Source organism: Musa acuminata, chromosome BXJ2-5 (genome assembly GCF_036884655.1).
Source record: "Musa acuminata AAA Group cultivar baxijiao chromosome BXJ2-5, Cavendish_Baxijiao_AAA, whole genome shotgun sequence".
Taxonomy (NCBI): domain Eukaryota; kingdom Viridiplantae; phylum Streptophyta; class Magnoliopsida; order Zingiberales; family Musaceae; genus Musa; species Musa acuminata.
Window position 1 is genome coordinate 7,725,319 of NC_088342.1, and position 20,826 is coordinate 7,746,144.

The 20,826-nt window shown below is 42.1% G+C and overlaps 3 protein-coding genes across 3 annotated transcripts; 2 read left to right on the plus strand and 1 right to left on the minus strand.

Moving 5' to 3' along the window:
• Positions 1 to 10,622: 10,622 nt before the first annotated feature.
• On the plus strand, positions 10,623 to 12,425 carry LOC135612316 (glucan endo-1,3-beta-glucosidase 10-like). Its single transcript, XM_065108461.1, has one exon. It carries the CDS (start codon positions 10,626 to 10,628, stop codon positions 11,919 to 11,921), a length of 1,296 nt encoding a protein of 431 aa, XP_064964533.1. The 5' UTR covers positions 10,623 to 10,625; the 3' UTR covers positions 11,922 to 12,425.
• A 90-nt stretch (positions 12,426 to 12,515) lies between these two features.
• LOC135612317 (proline-rich protein 4-like) lies at positions 12,516 to 13,922 on the minus strand. Its single transcript, XM_065108462.1, has 2 exons — positions 13,696 to 13,922; positions 12,516 to 13,532 (listed from the first exon to the last, which is right to left on the minus strand). The coding sequence occupies exons 1-2, from the start codon at positions 13,865 to 13,867 to the stop codon at positions 12,679 to 12,681; spliced, it is 1,026 nt and encodes a 341-aa protein (XP_064964534.1). The 5' UTR covers positions 13,868 to 13,922; the 3' UTR covers positions 12,516 to 12,678.
• A 4,694-nt stretch (positions 13,923 to 18,616) lies between these two features.
• LOC103984559 (chaperone protein dnaJ 11, chloroplastic) lies at positions 18,617 to 19,657 on the plus strand. The gene has a single exon (XM_009402077.3). It carries the CDS (start codon positions 18,892 to 18,894, stop codon positions 19,354 to 19,356), a length of 465 nt encoding a protein of 154 aa, XP_009400352.2. The 5' UTR covers positions 18,617 to 18,891; the 3' UTR covers positions 19,357 to 19,657.
• The last annotated feature ends 1,169 nt before the right edge of the window (positions 19,658 to 20,826 follow it).

Sequence of the window (20,826 nt, forward strand, 5' to 3'; positions counted from 1 at the left end):
TAGCACCTAGAACTTGAGGGGAGATCATAGAAGAAACTTTTACTATTTCCACATCATAACTAATTTTACTATTGGAGACGTCGGGTCGGGAACACCTCATAACATTGATTGCTTATGCAAGGATCCCAACAAAACTAAGGCGTATCTCGAGACAACATAGAGCTTGCCTAATGTAAATAAGTGGAACCTCGGGATTGCATAAGCTGGATTTCTCCCCACTTCAAATACCTCTCATGACTCCACGTGAGCTTTGTGGATGAACTTGTGCCTTCAAGACAGAATCAAGCTATGATGACTCCCTAGTTAATGGTGTTAAAGTAACAACATTGGTGATAGTGAATCTACTATCAGCTGTAGTTACCACATGAGATCAAGTCACCCTCCATCCATCCACCTAACAAAAATTTAACGTAAAGAAATATAAGCTTCTCATTCGCAAATAAGGCAATCACAAACTTTTTTCTCTTCCATTAACCAAGAATATAATTTTAAACTTTCTTCTCTTTTCTTTTGACAAAAAAAAGTAATCCCAAATATTCTTCTCTTCCTTTATACCAAGAAAGAAATGTAATCTTAAACTTCTTTTTCATCCTTTAAAATATAAAAGCATACCCCAAACAAAAGAAAGAGGAGGGCTTTGACTTATTTTGAACTACTCAAATTTATATCTGGGGATCTTATATTATTAACTTGAGTCTCAGAGGAATCGGATCAAGAAACCCCTCTCAATCTCAATCTTCATACATGTGATATCTCGAAAGTATGATATTTTTACCTTGAGAGCATGACGTTTCTCTCTCAGGAGTACGATATTTTCATCTCAGAAGTATAACATTTCTACCTCGAGATCAAGATATTTTCACCTCAGAGACATTTCGAACATTCCTGCACATACATATCTAGATCATGTTGGGCTGACCAAGATGTTAATGATATTTTTTCCTAACATTTTGATACTAAAAAAAGTTCTTAAACCTCTAATCTTATGATCAACAACTAGGAGGCCTATCGTCTCAATGTCACCCCCTTATCAAACTCTCTTTCTCATTTATTGTATCTCCATCTTATCCCATCCCTTAGGATCTTCTCTATTATCGTCAATCTCATCCAGGTCTTTAAGATAGATGATCAGTGACGATGAAAGAGACACATGAGCGAGATGAGACAAAGATAGGAAATGATAAAAAATGATCAGTAAAAAGCATTTGTGATATTATAAAAATAGAAGTACTATTTGAAAGAAATAAAAACGAGTATCTTCGATGAAATGTTGTAAGAAAAAATTAAAAAATCACCTAAAATGAACTGATCCTTATATGGTATACAAATTATTATATCACCTCCTCTCTCTCTATCTTTTCCTTGTCATGAACTACCCTCGGAAAGAGAAGATTTTTCCTCACTCTGGATCATAATGGGATGTGTCGACAAGACTATAAATCGCAAATGAATGGCGCACCAACCCACCGACACCAGCCCTTAGGTACAATTACGATCATGCATGCAGCTTTGTTATATCTTCTCCTTGCCAGGCTGATTCAGCCGTGATTTCTTGAAATCTACAGCAATCAAAATGTGGTTCTTCACATGTTTTCTTACTTCTATGGTACCGTGAGTTGGTCTACCGATTACTGTGCTGTTTTGTATTTACCTTAAACCATTAGAATACGAAAACAGAGGAGCAGAACAAAACAGGGGGACAGGTTGCTTCTCTGGTGGGGAAAGCAAGTCCAGCGCAGGAAACCCGGCGCGGAAGGCAGGCAATTTCGATATCGTCAAACAAAAACGAAGCTCCGCTAGCTCCCAACGAGCAACGCGGATGCAGAAAGCCACGCAGCAGCAGCAGTCGTCCTGCTTAGACGCACAGCTTCTTATCAGTACGACCGGTTGGCAGCTGCTGCCTCCTTTAACAGTGAGCTGTGTAGAAAGGAGAAATAAAAAGTGAGCAGCATAAGCATGTGAGTCACTCGTGATGCTGGACAGCAAAACAACAACGCAATCGAGCGCAGCGACAAGCGTGCGCTGTGGTGGTAAATGGTGGTCTAGTCGAGAGGAGGAGGGTAGCTTCCATCACTTCAAAAGGAGGTGTGCAGCAATCATGTCAGAATGAGTGCAGGCGAGAAGCGATGATACGCGTGGAGGGGGAAGAAAAGGGTGCAACGGCTAATCCTTCTTTTTCGCAACCAGAGGAATAAAACGACACTACGCCATGATTAAAATACACGTACTGTGGTCAACTTTTCGAAAGATGGCGTACACGTCGATTTAAATGGTCAGAAAAAACAATAAATAAATGTTGTAGAAAAAGACTTGATTGGAACGTTCTTCGTGGCGTCGTTGTATGAGCGACAAAAGAAACATCGAGGAAACTTGGGGACGTTAAAGTGTCTTTCTTTTGTGTGGTCGAAGCTTTTGTGAAGTAAATAGAAGTTACCTTTCGAGTAGTTACATGAATTTGTTACGACAGATTTCGATCATTACTGCTGATAATTCTAAAGATGATGATAGTGGTTAGTGATCGCGGTGAAGATAGTCAGTAATCAGAGTTACTAAGGCTATATAACCCACATTAACACCATCTAAAATTTAAATCATTTATCAACATATTGGTGCTTTCAACTCTTGTTGGGTCTTGAAATCTTGATCCCAATTTTTAAATCGATCGTTCCGATTTAGTCTATTTGTAATTGATTTTAGGTCAAATATTGATTTCAAATTAGAATCATCTATTTTATTTTTTAATATTTATCTAATTAATTGTTTATTAAATTATTAAAAAGATAGATCTATTAATTGTAGATATGTTTGGTTTTTTCTTCTTCTTTCTATCGGTTCGAAATCGAATTAGAATTATCGATTTTGATTTCTTGAAATTGGGATCGAAACAGGCCAAAGCATCATGATTTCAATTAATTTCTGATAGAAAATTCACCATCAATTGATACATGATTGTCATGCGGGGTCTAAATCATCCTCATTCGTTAGTATATTCTATACAAATTTCCTTCTCTCCTTTTATGAAAATAAATACAATTCTAAACTCTTTCTCTTTCTTTACGACGAGAAATGCTATCATAAACTTTTTTTCCCTCATTTAAGGTATAAAAACATAAAACAGAGAAATAGGAGAGCTCTCTTCTTTCTTGAATTACTTAAACTCATATTTGGGGACATCATATTACTAACTTCAGCATCGAAGAAATTGGATCAGAAAACTTCTCTCGATCCTGGTCTTAGTATAGATAATGCCTCGAGAGTTCAATACCTCCACCTCGAAGCTATCACAGAATCACCTCAGAACAATTTCGAATTCACTATGGAACCGTCTCGGAGTTATCTTGAATCCACCACAAAACCACATCGGATCTATCTCGAATCCTCTAATCGTTTCAATTTGAACTAAATGAGTACTAGAACTATTTGAATGCTTTGGTTGGTTCGGACCAATTCTTCCACACATAATGGTTGGACGCAAATATAATAAAAGAACTTATGTTAATTTGTTCAAACTTGGCATGCTACTTTGTCAGCTACGTCTTCCTATCTTCTGTCTAATGTATTCCTTAACGACTCTACGACTTAACTAAGTCGTTCTTTATGTCTCATGGAAGACAGAGAGTGTCCATTTGGTTTACTATTGGGTGATGGGCAGTGGGCACCGGCGAGTCTCAGGTTTGGTTGGCCGAGTTCTTCTCTCTCCACAATGTAGTTTAATCTGATACTGCTTCGCAAAATATACGGTAGATAAAGGCTCTCTCTCTCTCTCTCTCTCTCTCTCGTCTCGCCAAAAACAACACGACAGTTGCAGGTCGAACGCTTCTTTTCCAAGGCTGTCTTTTCTGTCTGCGGCTGCATAAGAAATATATTGGTACGTCAACATCAATGGATGCTGGAAACATTAAGTTTTACGAACAGTGTACAATAGCTCCAGTAAATATGATTAATTTGATTCTGTACCAAAAAGAAAAAAATATTAGCTTTAAACCTTTTCAAAAAAAATTTATAGTTTCTCACGTTACAACGTAAACACAAACTAAATATAACTGAAATATGGAAGTATGTTTTTCATTTTTCATACATAAGATGTGATATAAAGAACGAAGAATCAACTATTATGATGATGTGATATATATGCATAACGGGAATACGTAAAGAATGAAGAACCAACTACTATGATGATGTGAAATATATGCATAATGGGGAATATGTAAAGAAGGAAGAACCAACTACTACGATGATCGAACCAATTTCAATATCTCCGATGTGATAAAATTTATCCGATCTAACTTATTTTTAAAAATATTTTTATTTATAAAAAAGAAACAAAAATCTTGAAATGATATGCCCGTGATATGAGAGTCATGTTTCAATCGAAGAAGAAGTTCTCCGAGTTAAAAAGTTTACATATTATTTTGACTTTATTCGTGTAAAAAAGTGCACATGATAGATCTCCATTACAAGCTTATAAAAGCTCATAAAAAAAGATTGAGTATTTGGTATCAAATTAGCAAGTTTGAAATGAAGGCACCATTGGTTGGATTGCATTATATGTTGTTTGTCACATGACTTTCATTCATTATAAAAGATTTGAGTGTTTTGATGATGTAATAGTTCCTCTAGATGTTATAGTTGATGTATTGTTATATTCGAATTTATCGACCTCAATATGCACATATTAAGTTTCGATTTGTTGAAAATAATAGCTACGTTGGAAACTAACAGTTTAATTCATGAAAAAATTAATATAAATTTTACTTTATAGCGTAATGTGACTAATAAGAATGATCCAATCTTCATACTTCTATTTCATCTCAATATGGTGTACAATACCAATCATATGAAGAATCGTGTTTCCATGGGCTTAAAAGTAACTACAATATATTTAAAATATTTACATTGAGATTCCTATAGTTCTGAAAATAAAATAAATAATCTTATTTTCTTTAATATTATCAGTTATATTGACAAAAATTTATAACGCATGACATCACTTGTTGGATTAATATAAAAGTGATGGATAAAAAAATAATTTTAATATTTTTTATTTTTAACTTATAAAATATTAAAAAAAATTTATCAATAAAATAATTAAAAAATATTAAAATTATTTTTTATCAATAAAATAATTAAAAAATATTAAAATTATTTTTTTTCCATTGTTTTTGCATCGATTCAACATGTGTTTTCTATCAATATAACTAATGACGTTACGATAAATGAGATTATTTATTAATTTTTTTAAAAAATTAAGTATAAAATTATGATATTAATAAAATCTAAATAAAAAATAATAATACATAATTAATCCGTTAAATAGCATGCACATTGTCGAAGTCTTTAACCCCATACTCTCATGTGGATCTCTGTCTTCTCTTGTGTGAATGTCTTCAGCTTCAGTCTCCGGTCCCCTTGTTCTTGACACGAGAATGCGTTCCTGCATCTACTCCAGCTGGAAGCTGACTCCATTCCCTGCACATGATTACATTTCAGCTCGACGAAGTCGCCTCATTACAGGTAAACAAACGCTCACGCGGTCGACCTGCAAGCGAAGACGGGAACGTCAGCTTCATGCGATAGATTTCTACGCTGTGGTGAGAAGACGACTGCAGTTAGCCCAACTACTGAACAGCTAAACTTATTCCTGCAGTACGTTGCCCAGCTCGTTCTGGAGAGTCCCATCAACGAAGGCGATGGCCAAGTAAAGAGAATGTCTCTAAAGTCTTCGGATCAATAGAGGGGCGGATGGTGGTGGCCCCGGTGATGGACGGATGGTACAGATCAACTGCTCCCCGGATAAGGATGTCCGAGCTTCCCGTAGGAGATGGTTGCGTGGATCGCAGATCATTCCCCTCTTTGATCCAGAAAAGAAATGACAGAAGGCCAGGTTGCTTTCAGATCGACAACTCAAATCGTTGACATCTAAACTGCAACTAGCATGCGACAAGTTGTTTCCACAGGTCACGCGCTTTTAATGCTTTGATCGAATCGAAAAGCCTAACCATGGAAGAGCAGTTGGATCTGTATTGCAATTAATGTCAAGCCTTCGTAGAGACGTCGATGTGTCGATTGCGTTAGGTTGGAGATATATATATAGATAGATAGATAGATAGATAGATAGCGAGCGAGAGAGAGAGAGAGAGAGAGAGAGAGAGAGAGAGAGGGCGTTTTCGCAGCCCAACCCACCAAGGAATTAGACGTGTGATGGGCTGGAACAAAAGTAGGGACTGTGACAATGTTTGCCTTATGCTTTTGGATGTCAATTGATGATGACAATAAGTTTGATCATTGCGGACGGTCAAGACTAAAGCATTCAGATTGAAGGCACGGACGCAAAAGGATATGGTTGACATGACTATGGTATTCGATGAGTTAAGTCAACATTACGAGGGTCAAAGTGCAAATCCAAAATTAACCCACTTGATAGGTATGTGTCGGCCCAAGTCACCAAAAACCCATCCGTTAATAATGCAGTTTGACTGATTTGCACAACTAAATTGGGTGCACAATAAGAACCAACTTATTAGTTACACAATGATCCGATCCATATCATGATCCTAAACATGATACACTCGTGCTATCTCTCAAGAATGGCACATTTCATTTACTTAACTTGATTATTGATGTGACCATTTTTGAAATAATTAGGTTAAAATTTAGTACTATGAGTGGACAAATATTTGTCCTCAGTAGTAACTAAGCTCGTGACAACTTAGTCAAGCATGAGAAGGCATGACTATTTATTAAAATTATTTTATCCTCATCGATTACAGATTTTAGTATTAAAAAAATTATGTTAAAAATCTCATCTAACTTCGCTCTTTGTTAATTATAGTGATTGCTACAGAAAGAGCTGAAGTCTATATCAATCCTAAGTCAACATTCTGAGTTACCCCTTTGATCACACCAAGGGTCATATCTTAACAAGTGCAGCAAATCTCATCGTTGGATATCTGCTTTTATCTCCTTCGTAGGAGAAAAAAAGAATCGGAGATCCCCGGTGGGCCCCATGAGAGGGTGGCCGCACTACTCCAAATATAAAACCCACGGCCCGACCCAATAAATATCGATGTTTCCTGGCAGCGGCGTCGAACCCAAGCAGAACCCGATCCTCCACGCACGCGGCACCGTTGCTATTGGCTGTATCTGACCGTCCTCTGCGTTGACGCCGCCCTCGGTGGAACGCGTCGGAGCCCAAACCCACAATTCAATTCGGTTTAGTTTGCGTCAGGGATATTAAAGGGCAGGTGGTGGGGAGAAGAAAGACGACAAAGGCAGGGTTGCAAAGGTTCACCGTGCGGCGGCAGTGGACGAAGGAGACCGTTCGGAGACCGTTCGGAGATGAAGAAGGTCGGGTTCTTCGCCGCGTCCCTCGCGGCCGTCTCTTCCGCTGCTCTCGCCGCCGCCTCCCCCGATTCCCGCGCCTCCAGCTCCTCCTCGAAAGAGGTACGACTCTCCTCGCCGTTACCTCCTGGTTGTTGATAGGGGATTAAATCTTTCGTGTTGGTCGACAGGGACCGGGATCGGGATCGTCGAGGGAGGGCGGCGCCGGATCGGGATCGAGAAAGGTCGCGGAAGACAAGTTCGCGCCGAGGTTCGACGGGCTCAGGTTCATCGAGACGCTGGTGACGGCGCATCGGTGACTCCGCGGTCCTCTTTCTCGATGCTCGTCCCTCTTCTCCCAACGGAGGGATGGAATCTGATTTCTACGGCAGGGGCGTTTCTTGCCCTCTTTTTGGGTATGATTCGGTAGCGTGAGATTGCTACGAGTTTTGTTACGCCGTCTTTGGTGATGTCATTCGAATTTTGAACTTGGTAATGTCTTTGGGTGATTTTTGTAAACCGATCCAAGCAAAAACCAATTAATTTTGCTAGTTTATGCCACCGATAGAAAGAAGTAAGTTTTGATATCTCCAATCAGATCATCGAGTAGTTTTATCTTGCAATTTGATGTGTTCTATTAACCGGTCGTGATGGATTCTATTCGGCCAGGAATTGAAGAAGACTAATGGCTTCAATGATTCCAAATTAAGAGATAATTGAAATCTGTATTACATCAAAAACAAATGATTGTGTTTATGGTGTGATAAATTGAGTCTTCATGATTACGATATTAATATATGGAGCACTAATCTTGATGATATATGTATAAATTTTAGTCCTTATTACCCATGTGTAACTAACTATTTCTCTTCAATCTTAATCTCACACATGAATATTTGTTAATATATAATAATTACTTGAACGAATGGATTTCTAGAAAGATGATTTCTAAGACCGTCCAGATTATTCGAGGAACTAAAAAAGGAGAGGAAGAAAACGTACATGCTGAAGAGATTAATGTCCGCATAGGGAAGGAAGAGTAGCAGCCGTATGTGCAACGCAGAAAGGGTTGTGATCAAAAAGAAGAATGCAAAGTCTTTATGAGAACCTTCTTTGTTTGGGAAGGAAGTTTGGAATATTTTGGTCCTTTTTTTTATTCTCAAAAAAGAAAAATATATGACTGGTGCAATTTTGTGTTGAGGACGCAAAGTCCCTACCAAAATCCTTACGGGATGCCAACACTGTGTTTAATGGTTGCCCGCTTATGCATATCTTAAAATCTTCATCTCCCCTTCAGAATTCTTGAGCGTTTTTAAGGTAGGATGGCTTACAAAAATGTTTGGGAGAATCAATGTTATAAGATCATATCATTAGAAATATGAGCAAGATCATCAGATATTGCTTTTGGAATGACCAGGCTGACCATAACGATAACTAGCACAAGGAGTTGGTCTATGCTCCTAAGATACACTTGAGGGGAACACCATATCAGAGCATACAACAAAGAGCATATACTTCTTTATTTCTCGAGTGATATGATTTATTTGACTTCGTCATCGAGGATGCCCAAGGCAAAGATCATTCTTGAAAGAGAGGCTCCTCGCTCAACCTCATCGACTCTCGTAGCAGAAGCTTTCGCCATGCTGATGGGACTCAACCACGTTGAACGCCTTTACCTGCACCAAGTGGGAATCCGGTCGGACTTCCTTCGACTTAACAACTTACTCATCTCTAACTCCCTAACTCACTACAGTCTTCGTATCATTCTCTTTGACGTTTTATTTTCCTTTCACTTCTAAGTTGAATGTTATCGACTGTTGGTAAACCTTTATGTCATGATCAAAGTGTTAGCACGACTTAGTCCAATCTCGGATGCACAAAGTTGCCCACGCAAAAGCTCATATGGTAGAAGTGAGTGTTGGGTCGGGTTGAGTTCGAGCCTCATCTCCCAAGTGCAGTCTTACCATTGGCGAGTTGTTTGCTTCTTCGTTACTTAGCTCCTACACACAGGCCGAGATCGGGGAGAGGATTTTCCAACTCGACTCCTTTGAAGTTTAAGTTAGTATTGAATGGAGTGAAAAAGAGTTGAATGCTTAAAGTCCTTCTCCTGACGTTGGTCAAGGGGTTGGTTTTTATACCTGCGAAGAGAGGTTGATCGTACATGGCCCGTTGATGGTTGTTGACTTCTCCGACGATTAGCGTGTATCTTGCGGACGGGCATCGACCGACTCTATGGACCCATACCATGTGGTGTCGTTTCAAACTTTCTGGAATGACTCTGCGGTGTTCAACGTCGACCTATACGGACCCGCATTGTGTGGAGCCATTTCGAGCTTTCCGGAACGACTCTACGATGTTCAGCGTCGAATTGTATGGGCCTGAACAACGCGAGGGCATGTGATCGACCCCCTCAGGTCCGAGGTGTCGTGTTGTGTCAGCCTAGAGCTCCTTCGTTGGTGTTGTGGTGGTCACCTACTGCTGGCACGTGGACGGTGCTGAAATATATCATCTACTTTCAGCATTTTGACCGTTCTTAGTTGCCCACGAGTATGCCAACTTTTGTAGGATGAATGACGAACCTATTTTTTGATCATCCTTGGAGGACACAGGTCCCTCGTAATCCTCGTTAATCTAATATAAGTTTCCTTGCTTTAGAAAAAAAGAAAAGTGATGGATATATGTGGATTAGCAAAGCTATATGGTCGAATGCCCAACGTACAAATCTTTTGTTGATGCCCTGACTTAATGTAAGTTATAATATATAGTAGTACATGCATTAGATTTATGTAAACTCAATATAAGTCCTTGAGACTAAATTGAGACGGAATCGATACACAATGCGTAATAATGCTTCAAGTCCAAAACTCAATATAGTAGGACGATCGATATCTATTGGACAATTAAGTATACTCACAGGAAAAATTATCAAGTAAAATGAAAAAAAAAAAGACAAATAGTTTTCTGAAACTTACACGTATCTCTTGCTAACAGACCAAAGCATTCACTTCACAGGTTTCTGACAACGCAATGGGAGCTTCCTGCGTCGAGAGGACTTGCATAGAATGTGAAACGCTCGATATCTTTCTCTGTCACAGCCCCCTCCGTACTGTCGCTGGCAAAAAGGAAGTCCAACTTTCCATCTCTACCTCTCCACCTAAATCAGACTTACTCTACTGCTCTTCTAACGTTACCCTTCTCTTTCTCTCTGCCGTCGCTCACCGTTCGCTCACGCACGCCTGCCCGCCCACTTACTTTATTTGTCCTTGACGCTTGACGCTTGACGCTTCCACGCCACAGACAACGCGATGATGGCCTTGCATTGTTCCAAGCTGGCGCTGTTCATTACCCTCCTCGTCGCCCTGGCGGCGCCCTCCGCCGCCACCTCCGCCTCCCTGGTGGGCGTCAACTACGGGCGGGTGGCCGACAACCTGCCCCCTCCCGAGTCGGTCCCCCGCCTCCTCGCTTCCATCGGCGTCGGTCGCGTCCGCCTCTACGACGCCGAGCCCGCCGTCCTCCACGCCTTCGCCAACACCGGCGTCGAGCTCGTCGTCGGCCTCCCTGACCGCTGCCTTCCCGCCGTGGCCACCGATCAGGCTGAGGCACTCGAGTGGACCGGCGCCCACGTGCTGGCCTTCCTCCCTGCCGCCAAAATCGTCGCCGTCACCGTCGGCAACGAGGTCCTTACCGGCGTCAACGCCGCCTCCCTGGCCCGCTGCCTCGTTCCGGCGATGGAGAACCTCCACGCTGCGCTCGGGCTCGACCGCGACGTCGCCGTTACCTCCGCCCACTCCCTCGCCATCCTCGCCACACCGTCTTTCCCGCCCTCCGGCGCCACATTTCGGCCGGACCTCCTCCCTTACGTCCGCGACATCCTCAACTTCCACGCTCGCACCGGCTCACCTCTCTTCGTCAACGCTTACCCCTACTTCGCCTACGCTGAGGACCCTTCTCGCATCGCGCTCGACTACGCCCTCCTCGACCCAGGGGCGGCTGGTTTCACCGACCCAGGTACCGGCCTGCGCTACACCAACCTACTGTACGCCCAGGTCGACGCCATGTATCATGCCATCGCGTCGGCGTCCAAGGGCGGCGGGGTGGAGGTGCGGGTGTCGGAGACGGGGTGGCCGTCCGCGGGCGACGCCAACGAGACGGGGGCGACGTCAGAGAACGCGGCGCGGTACAATGGCAACCTGATGCGACTCGTAGCGCAGCAGAAGGGCACGCCGCTGGTACCCGGGACGCCGCTCCGGGCCTACGTCTTCGCCCTCTTCAACGAGAACCAGAAGGCGGGACCGTCCTCGGAGCGCAACTTCGGCCTCTTCAAGCCAGACGGCACCCCGACGTACCAGCTCTCCGGCGTCCCAGTTCACCAGGACGGCAATTCCACCGCCTCCTCGGGCGCGGGCCAGGGCACGACGGCGGGGCCGAGCGGGGAGTCCGGGTACTTCAGCATTTCCGGCGCATCGCCAGTAAGTTCACCTGATCATCCATTTTTCTTGATGTTGACTAATTACCTCGAGCCGGAATTACAATTAACGAGGCTGGCACCAGAATTGGCGGCGGTGATCGCACTAGAAATTGTGCTCTTGAGAATACTTTGAGAGCTCGACACCATCACTAATGGAAAAGGGAGCTCGGAAGATATCTAAGATAGAGTAAAAAAAGAAAGAAGATAAAGGCTGTATGGTTAGTAATTTGTAGTTGCCGTTACTTCTTCTATCAGTATACTGATGGTTTGTGTTGGGAGAATAGGAGAGAGGGAGAGAGAGAGAGAGAGAGAGGAGGTGTTGGTAAGTTGTGAGCTCCTCAAGCTGTGGCATACCATCATCTTTTCCTCGCCGGTTGCAGTTTGCATTGCTACCATGTCGGGGGTGCTCGGCGAGTGGGAAGTGATTGGAAGGTGGGACGTGGATGACGCGACGTCTCGGAACGACGTGCTTTTTTAATGCCCCATCCCCAACCACCTGGTGCTTCACGTACGTCATTTTAATGGGCTGCTCCGATGGCTTGTAATGGGGCTGCTTTCAGATTCAAGTAGAGCCCGTTGGGGTGTTTCTACTCTAATCACGCTGCAGGGAACCGCCAACAGTTCCATTCGTCCACAAATAAAATGTCTTCAATTCGAAAAGTTAAATCAGTTTATATTATGGATTAAATTTAATATATCTATAAATAAACAGAATCAGAAGATCAAGTACACACATCAAATCTAACAGTACTTCAAATTATTGAAAATAAGATGAGCAAAGAGCTTCGATCGTCCACCTGGTACAGGCATCACAGTAAAAGAGCACCACTCTCCACAAAAGCTTCGCACAGATCCTAAGACCAGCATTTATTACACATCAGCTTCTGGATCTACGGCTTCAGGTACACTTTGGCGGGCGGAAAGCTCGGGTGTCCCTTCTTGTACTTGTGCCAGTGAGAGAAAGGGGGCCAGCTAGGGAAATGAGGGAGTGGCTTCTTGTAGATCGGAGGGAAGGAGATCTTGGGGTGCGAATGGAAGAAAGGTGGGAGCTTCGGAATGGGAGGCAATGGCTTCTTGTATATGGGATGATAGGGGTGCTTGTAGTACGGCGTCGGAGTCGGCTTGTAGACCGGAGCAGGCGGTGGCTTATAATACCCACCTGATGGTGGCTTGTATTCCGGTGTAGGCGGCTTGTAGACGGGGGCAGGCGGTTTATAATATCCCCCTGATGGTGGCTTGTGGACCTGAGCAGGTGGGTTGTAATACGATCCTCCCGGTGACGGGGGCTTGTGAGTAGGCGGACTGTAGGTCGGCACCGGAGGCTTGTAGATCGAGTGGTGGTGCTTGTGGTCGTAGTAAGGCTTGGGTGGGAATTTAAAGGGAGGCAGGTGAAATTTGGGGAAGGCCTTGTGCCAAGGGTCCTTGTACGGCGACCAGAAGGTAGCTGACGCGCACGTCGCCGACGAGAACGATAGCTTCCCGGCCGCTGCAGTGAAGGTGTGCTTCCCTTTCTCCCTGGACTTCAGGATCAACTTAGAAAAAGGGTTCAGCCCATTCTTGTCGGGGCAAGGTGCGTTGGAGGCACTGTGCAGCTGCGCGAGGCATTCGTGCTTCAGCTCGCCATTGTCCTGGAGAAGCTCGGTCGGGAGCTTCACGTTGAAGCTTCCGTTGCTGTTGAGGTCACCTGTGGCTTTGATCTCATATTTCTCGTTGCCGTCTCTGCACTTGATGGCCACACGCAGCCCTGCTTGATGAAGAAAAGAAGGCGTCATAATGCACTACATTCTATTAAGCATCAAGTAAACCATTTTAGCTCAAGTGTATATCAAATGTCCTAATCGAGCCTTGGACGACTAAGACTAAGAATTTTCAGATAGGAGACAAAAGAAGGAAGTGGAATATACTACCTTTGACTGCGTTCTCATGTTTTATGCTCTTGCGTTCACAGTCTAAGCATTCGGTTGCACCGACGACGGTGACCGATATTTCAGTCTGTGTTGCAGCACGGGAGAATCTGAGCATCAGCAGTACTGCACATAACCCAAGAAACATGCTTCTCGGACGCGGAGGAGTCCCCATTACGGAACTAATCCGCAGCAGGGAAGAAGCTTTTATCTTCCAGTGTTCTGGATCGTGAAGAACCCTACGTGCCAATATATACTACGGAGCTGTGCGCTCTGCCCGACACGGTGTTAAAAGCAGTCACATGCAAAGAGGCCCCCGGAGGTGCAATCGGGGAAGCCTCAATTGCCACCGGTTTTACAGTTCCGGCTATTAAATGCGCCAGCGACTCATCTCCATGATCGATCCATCCATCCATCTCTGTAGACCTGCCTCCTCCTCCTCTCATAAATAAAAATCCGCTTTTTCTCCTGGGATAAATCCTAACATCCTAACTGAGGAAATGATCACAAATGTATATATACTTGCACAACACTTAACTCTACAACATCGGAAAGGTGTCAGTGGCTACTCCTAGAGTTAAGCAGGTGGGTTCTGCAAATGTAATTGCTGTCGTTGTGCCTGCTGTAGTACGTGGAATTTACTGGACTCCATCGATTCGTGTCAGAGGAGTTCTTGAAGATATCTGTTGCACAACAAGTGCCAGAGTAGATCGGTGCCATCTACTGTCGACTTATTCTAAGTTTACGACGATGAACACAGATGAATGAACGTGCAAAAGCCACTGCACCTATGTAAATCAGTCAGCTGCTGGAAGTAGACTCGAAGCAAAGAACTATGATCTGTAGAAGGAAGTAGTTAGATCTTATATCTAAGATGGTGAAAGCAGTAGACTATTTACAGTATGAATCCGATTCACAGCAAACTTGATGAAGCAACAGCTCATCGATAGAGACTTGCCCAAGCTGTATAACATCATACATATCATGAAGAAAGGAAGTGACAGATTGATCTGCGTGCAACTACTCGCCAACTAAGTGGGTTCGTATAAAATAAATGCGTGACACGTTTGCTCGCCATTGTGGAACTGCAGCAGAGAAGGGTTGGGGAATCATAATATGATTGATCCCTTTACATAGCTAATACATATGAGATCGCTTTCAGAACTACATTAATGCTGTCACTGTGAGGCATTCTCCCATCCATCCCTCTCGTTGGTGCAACCGGAAACATAATTTAGGTGATCAAAGAGTAGGTTTGATGCTCGATAAGATTGTATGATGCAGTCGTTCTCAAAATCATTACAAAAAATGCTATCGAAATCCCGGTCTCACCGAATCAATGACCTCACAGATTAAATGATCAGTAGATTAACTGCGTTTCTCCCAACTGTTTCCGCAGGCAAATCAAAGTCCAGCATGAATGATTACCACCTTCGTCGACCTCTTCTTCGTTCATGTTCATTTCTATCACCAACATAACATCTGGGCATGTTGATTACTGTGAGCTTTCGCTGTGAGAGTCTAAATTTTGTTTTTGTGCGTGCAATGGCTGCAACCTTTAATATCATAAGCTATGTTGATGAACAAATATGCCGTGGCTGATGAGTCGGCATGGCTCGATCCACGGGTCGATGTCGGGAGTCTTCCGCCGGCTGAGTTAGACGTCGAGGTAGGCTAGGCCCTTGCGACAGGGTGTTGATCAGTGTCTCTCGGTCCGGGCACCGTCTGTGTCGAGCAGTGTCTCTCCGTTCTCGGGCTGGTTGGCAGCTCGCCTTCATTCACTGGATGGCGATTCTCAGGTCGAGACGCTCGTGGCTCGGAAGTGGCCGCTTGCCTGTAAAAATGGCCTTCGTCGGGTGATTCCCGACTTTGGCCCCTCCGACGAGCAAGTCAGTTGTGGGTTGAATTGTTTTTGCCCTCCCTCTAACCGGATGCCGACCATGAACTTTTATACTACTGTATGAGGGTCGGTCATACGCGGGTTGGCATGGTGGTATGCGGATTGGCGTGGTGGATATACCAAACAACGCCTCAGTACGAATTCTAACTTGGCGTGTGGGGGTGCTCCCCTTGCTGATTCTCGGGTTGGCGTGGTGGTACATGGGTTGGCGTGGTAGACGTGCCGAGCAGTGCCTTAGTACGGTCTCTGACTCGACGTGTGAGGGTACCCCCTTTGCTGATTTGGCTATAACACGGCGTGGCATCAGCTATGACGCATCTTGGACCCAAAATATACAATCTACCAATCTGAAAATTTCAATTAATTCAGGTTGCAACAGATGTCCAAAAGTGAAAACTCGAGTATGGCTCCTCAAAGAATTAAAAGCAGACTTTATCGGTCATTGATTTATTTCAACCTGATCTTCGATACTAAACTAGACATGCATTCTCCAAGGATAAAGAATTCTTCCTGTTCCTCATTAACTGAAAAAGAAAAATCTTCTTTGGCCGTCGCATTGCGATTGTCCCTTTTATAACGTCACATCCATTCTTTAAATTTATTAGTTTCAAAAAATTTAACACTATTTTTAAAAGTATATTCTTACAAATTCATGATTTTTATATTTATTCTTTTAAATTTAAGTTTTCAATGAAAGTATCAAAGAGTATTTTAGGTATATTACACTTTAAACATTGGTCTGATCATCGCATACCAGATCCTCTTACTAAAAGATATAAGTGGTGTATATATCAAACCCTATAACCAAGTTTGAGGGTTAAAATTTTCATTTGATATATTATTTATACTTTAAACATTGATCTGATTATAGTGTACGATATATTTTTACCAAAGATTAAGAGTTCGAAATCTCATCCAAAATATTTTTCATCTTAAATATTGATCCAATGATAATGCCCTCGAGCTTCTTACTGAAAGTTATGGATTTACATTTTTAAATAGTTTTATCTTCACATATGTGTTAATTGCTACATTGTTATTTAGCTGAAAACTCGTACTGCATCAATGTTTTGACACTTCTTTTACTATCTTCTGACTTTTGTCGAGCTATTTACTGAATAAAACTGATAAAAAGAATTGTTATTTTATTTGGCATTAGAATTGTTAAATATTTTTAATAATAATGAAATCTATTACCTCAGTATAATTTGCTACTATCCATATATATATATATATATATATATATATATATATATATATATATATATATATATATATATATATATACTTTCCGATAACGATTATAGATCAAATGCTGTAAGAAATAATTATATGGGTAATTTCTCTGAAAAATATATATTATAAATTAATTTTTAGTGTATTTCATTTCGTATATTTTTTCTTTAATATCATAAATGCATCTCACCACCTCCTCCTTCACCTTGTTGTAATTGCCTCCTCCTCATTGTGTCATGAGGTCCCGTCATCTCTCATCGAAGTCTATCATGGTATGGATCGATATTAGTCGTGAACTATTTTAGACCGAGGTGAACGATGTCACCATTTAGAACCACAATGACTCGACCAAGGAGAGCCCGAACCTAATGACACATGGGCAACAGCATGCAACCTGGCCTCCCATATGCAACACTTCATTGATGACCTTTAGGCTAAGTCTCCATCATTGGAATTCTCCGGAAGATCTAACACTTCTTAACTATCTCGGTTATAGTGCTGGTGGCACGATTAACACCTCTATCTTCCCCAAGAACTCTATCAGTTGTGACGAATGTAGGTGCTAGTCTATATTACTCAAGGAAAGGTCAGGGTCACCCAAGATGTCTTGCATCGTAAAGACAACAAAACGATAGGGTGAAAGCGACATGGTAGAGGAGGTGGTGAAGAACATTTAGGATATAAAAAAATTAAATAAAAAAACTTGGGACACCAAAAAACCCAAAAAAAAAAGTCTTTCAAGAAAATTGTCCATTATAATTGTGGTTGTCTAGATGCCTACATATGCATATTATAGATTTATTTTCTATAAATCAATTAACATAATGTGATTGATTAGGAGCTTAGACAATCACTAAGATTCTTTAGAGAGGGTAAAAAAAAAAGTTCCTTGAGATTTGTGTAAAAGGGTCTGTAATGGAATATATATTTAGTGGGGATAACTAAAAGTCTTATAATTAATTTGAAGAATTTAATTTCTTTCATGAATATAAGTGAAATTTATTGAATCACGTTAATCTTATATATTTTTATATATACTTTCGATTATTAATCTTAGATATTTTTTAAAATTTAGAATTCTCCTTAGTGCATATAATAAATTATACACAAATGAAGATCGACAAGATGACATCAATTTTCAATTACATCAAAAATCTATAATAGTTTAGTTTATTTAAAGGTTTATCCTTAATTAGAGTTAGAATTAAATAGGAATTTTTATTTGTTAATCGGAATCTAAGGGCATCTATATATCATCAAGCAAAGATGTAAAAATTTAATGTTAAGATTAAAATTAAGTATCTTAATCCAAGGCTACATATCATTTAAACATAATAATCAACGGAGTATCTGTCGTGAAATAACGCATCATGATCTACATACATAATCTACAAACAAAGTAAAACTAGATTTTTTTTCTCTCCTCTTTTTATTTTTAAAATTATTTTAATTGATAAAGTAAAAAATTATCTAGAAATAAGAGGAGAAATCTATGTGACCATGATATGATCAAAGTAATTGACTATATATGGGCGATAACAGAGATTTTAGGAAATATAATTAAGAGAGTAATCTTTTAAGGTATTCAAACATGAATTTTCCTCCTATTGATCATTAGAATCCAATTTAAATCTTAGTATATCTTAATCATTTAATTAGCATATAAAAATCTAATAAGACTAGTACGGAGCAACCCAATTCAAAGGAGAAAAAAGTGAGTTGCTTGTGCTTTCTCCCGGTTATAAACGTTTTCTGTGATTTGGTTCCTTAATTCCCTCTTCTTCTTCTCTCCTCTTTGAATTCATCTCTCATCCTCCTCCACACACATCATATGAATCACAGAAACCTCTGATCACTGTCTTAGTTACTGGCTGCAGCTTCTCCACAAGTCTTTTTCCTGGGTGCATATATCTTCTGAATAGGTGGCCACACCATTTTTTGATTCGTATTGCTGATCTCTATTCACGCATAAGATATCCGCGGCGACTGCAATTCCAGTGAAGGAAGGGATACTTACTTTCCAAGCCTATCCCGATCTCCCTGAAGCCATCGGATCCGCTGTCATGCTATCTCCGCACCCTCTACCGTCTTCCCAGTTCCTCGGCCCCCGCGTCGCCCCTCCGCCCCGCCAGGTCGCCGCTGCCATCCTCTCCCCAAGGTCTCCACCCGTCGCCGCTGTCCTCCGTTCCCCGGGCGTCTCCAACCCGTCCCCAGAACTCCCCACCTCGCTCTACGAGGTCCTCGGCGTCCCCGCCTGGGCTAGCGGGCGGGAGATCAAGGCGGCGTATCGCGGGCTCGCGCTGAAATGCCACCCGGACGTCGGCGCATCCGCGGAAGAATTCATGCGTGTCCAAGCCGCCTACTGCACCCTCTCTGACCCCAACAAGCGCGCCGACTACGATCGCCAGCTGATGGCTTCGTCGGCGGCAGCCGCGTCGCTCGGCCGCCGCCACCGTTCGTCGTACTCGCGGACCGCGTCGTTCCCCGGAAACCGCCGCCGGACTTGGGAGACGGACCAGTGCTGGTAGGAGGCCGAATGTTCTGCCGCGACGTTAGTGGCCGTCAGATGGGATCCGAACGGCTGGATCTCAGCCTTATCATGATGCTACGACGATCCGACTACTGTGAAATTGTCAAAGCCACAGCAGACTGACTTCTCCTACCTTAATTTTGATTTTTCATTTTTTTGGCCAAAACAGTAATATATATATATATATATATATATATAATATAATATAATATGCAGAAGTGTAGTTTTACAAATATGTAATAGTAATTTAAATATTATGAATTAATAGAAGGAAGGAAAAAACAGAGATATGAATGCAACTCATGTTTGCGATGATTGTGATATAGCAACTGCTTGGAAGTCTCTTAAATTAAGTGGTTGTGAGTAGTAAGAACCATATCTTTGTCATGGTTGTGGCTCATAAAGCAGGAAAGAAAGGGGAAGAATCCAGAGTGCTGATGACCTTAGGCAATTTGATTCACAAAACATCTTGCACTGAGACCATGAGCTCTGTTTGGGTTCAAGTTGCCTCTCCTGAGCATGCAACTTGCCTTGGGCCATGAATCTTGTGGCTGTTGACATCGGCGTACTGAGAAAATTAGACACGAATGACAGAAGCACGCAAAGACTATAATTTTCTTACCATGTGCAGGAAGAACACCTTTCTCTTTGCTTGTGCAAATAGCCAAGTCAATGAGCTTATCACTCCGGTGAGTGCAAGCCACAAGTTTGGACAGCACCAACTCCACAGATCTCGTAGATGATTCCAGTCCAAGATACTGGTGGCATTAAATGACTCAAATTGGCCAAATATTCCTAATCAATACCCAAAAGAGATTGGTGAGTGGAGCATGAATTCATCGAGGTTGTGTGGGCTGTCGCTTTTGAACATGAAAGGTAAAACGTAAGAAGCCTTCGTGGCCAGATCTTGCGGATAACATACATACCCTTCGACATACGTAACCCAAGGCTTAGCCGCCGGAAAACTTCAAGATATCTATCTTCGCATGCATTTCTATTACACTTGCATGTTTAATGTATTCTATCAAAATCTATGTGCGCCACTGTTTAGATAAGCTTGCGACCAGTCAAGGCCAAAAGCTATTTCTTCCAACTTAGTCATCTTCCTAATCAACATGACCAAGTCAAAGGAGGAGAATAGTTGCTGCTACGCAATCTCTTAGCTACGTCTGAGATTTAGGCTTTGACTAACCCAAGCTGACATCCAAAGCTAAAATTGCAGCTAAGCCTGGAGATAGCGAACAACGAAGGCAACGCGCAGACTGTAGTAGACGAGAAACAATTTCGAACATAATTTTCTACTTTATACGAAATATTTTTTGCTCGGTAATCCGATTTCTTCCGTCTCTTCAACGACTCAGCTTAAGCACAGGCAGCAATGCTTGTGAGAATATTTGTAATATTATTGATGAATAATAACAAGTTGATTATATGGATGGAGCGGTAGATAAATGGAACCAATTTCAAT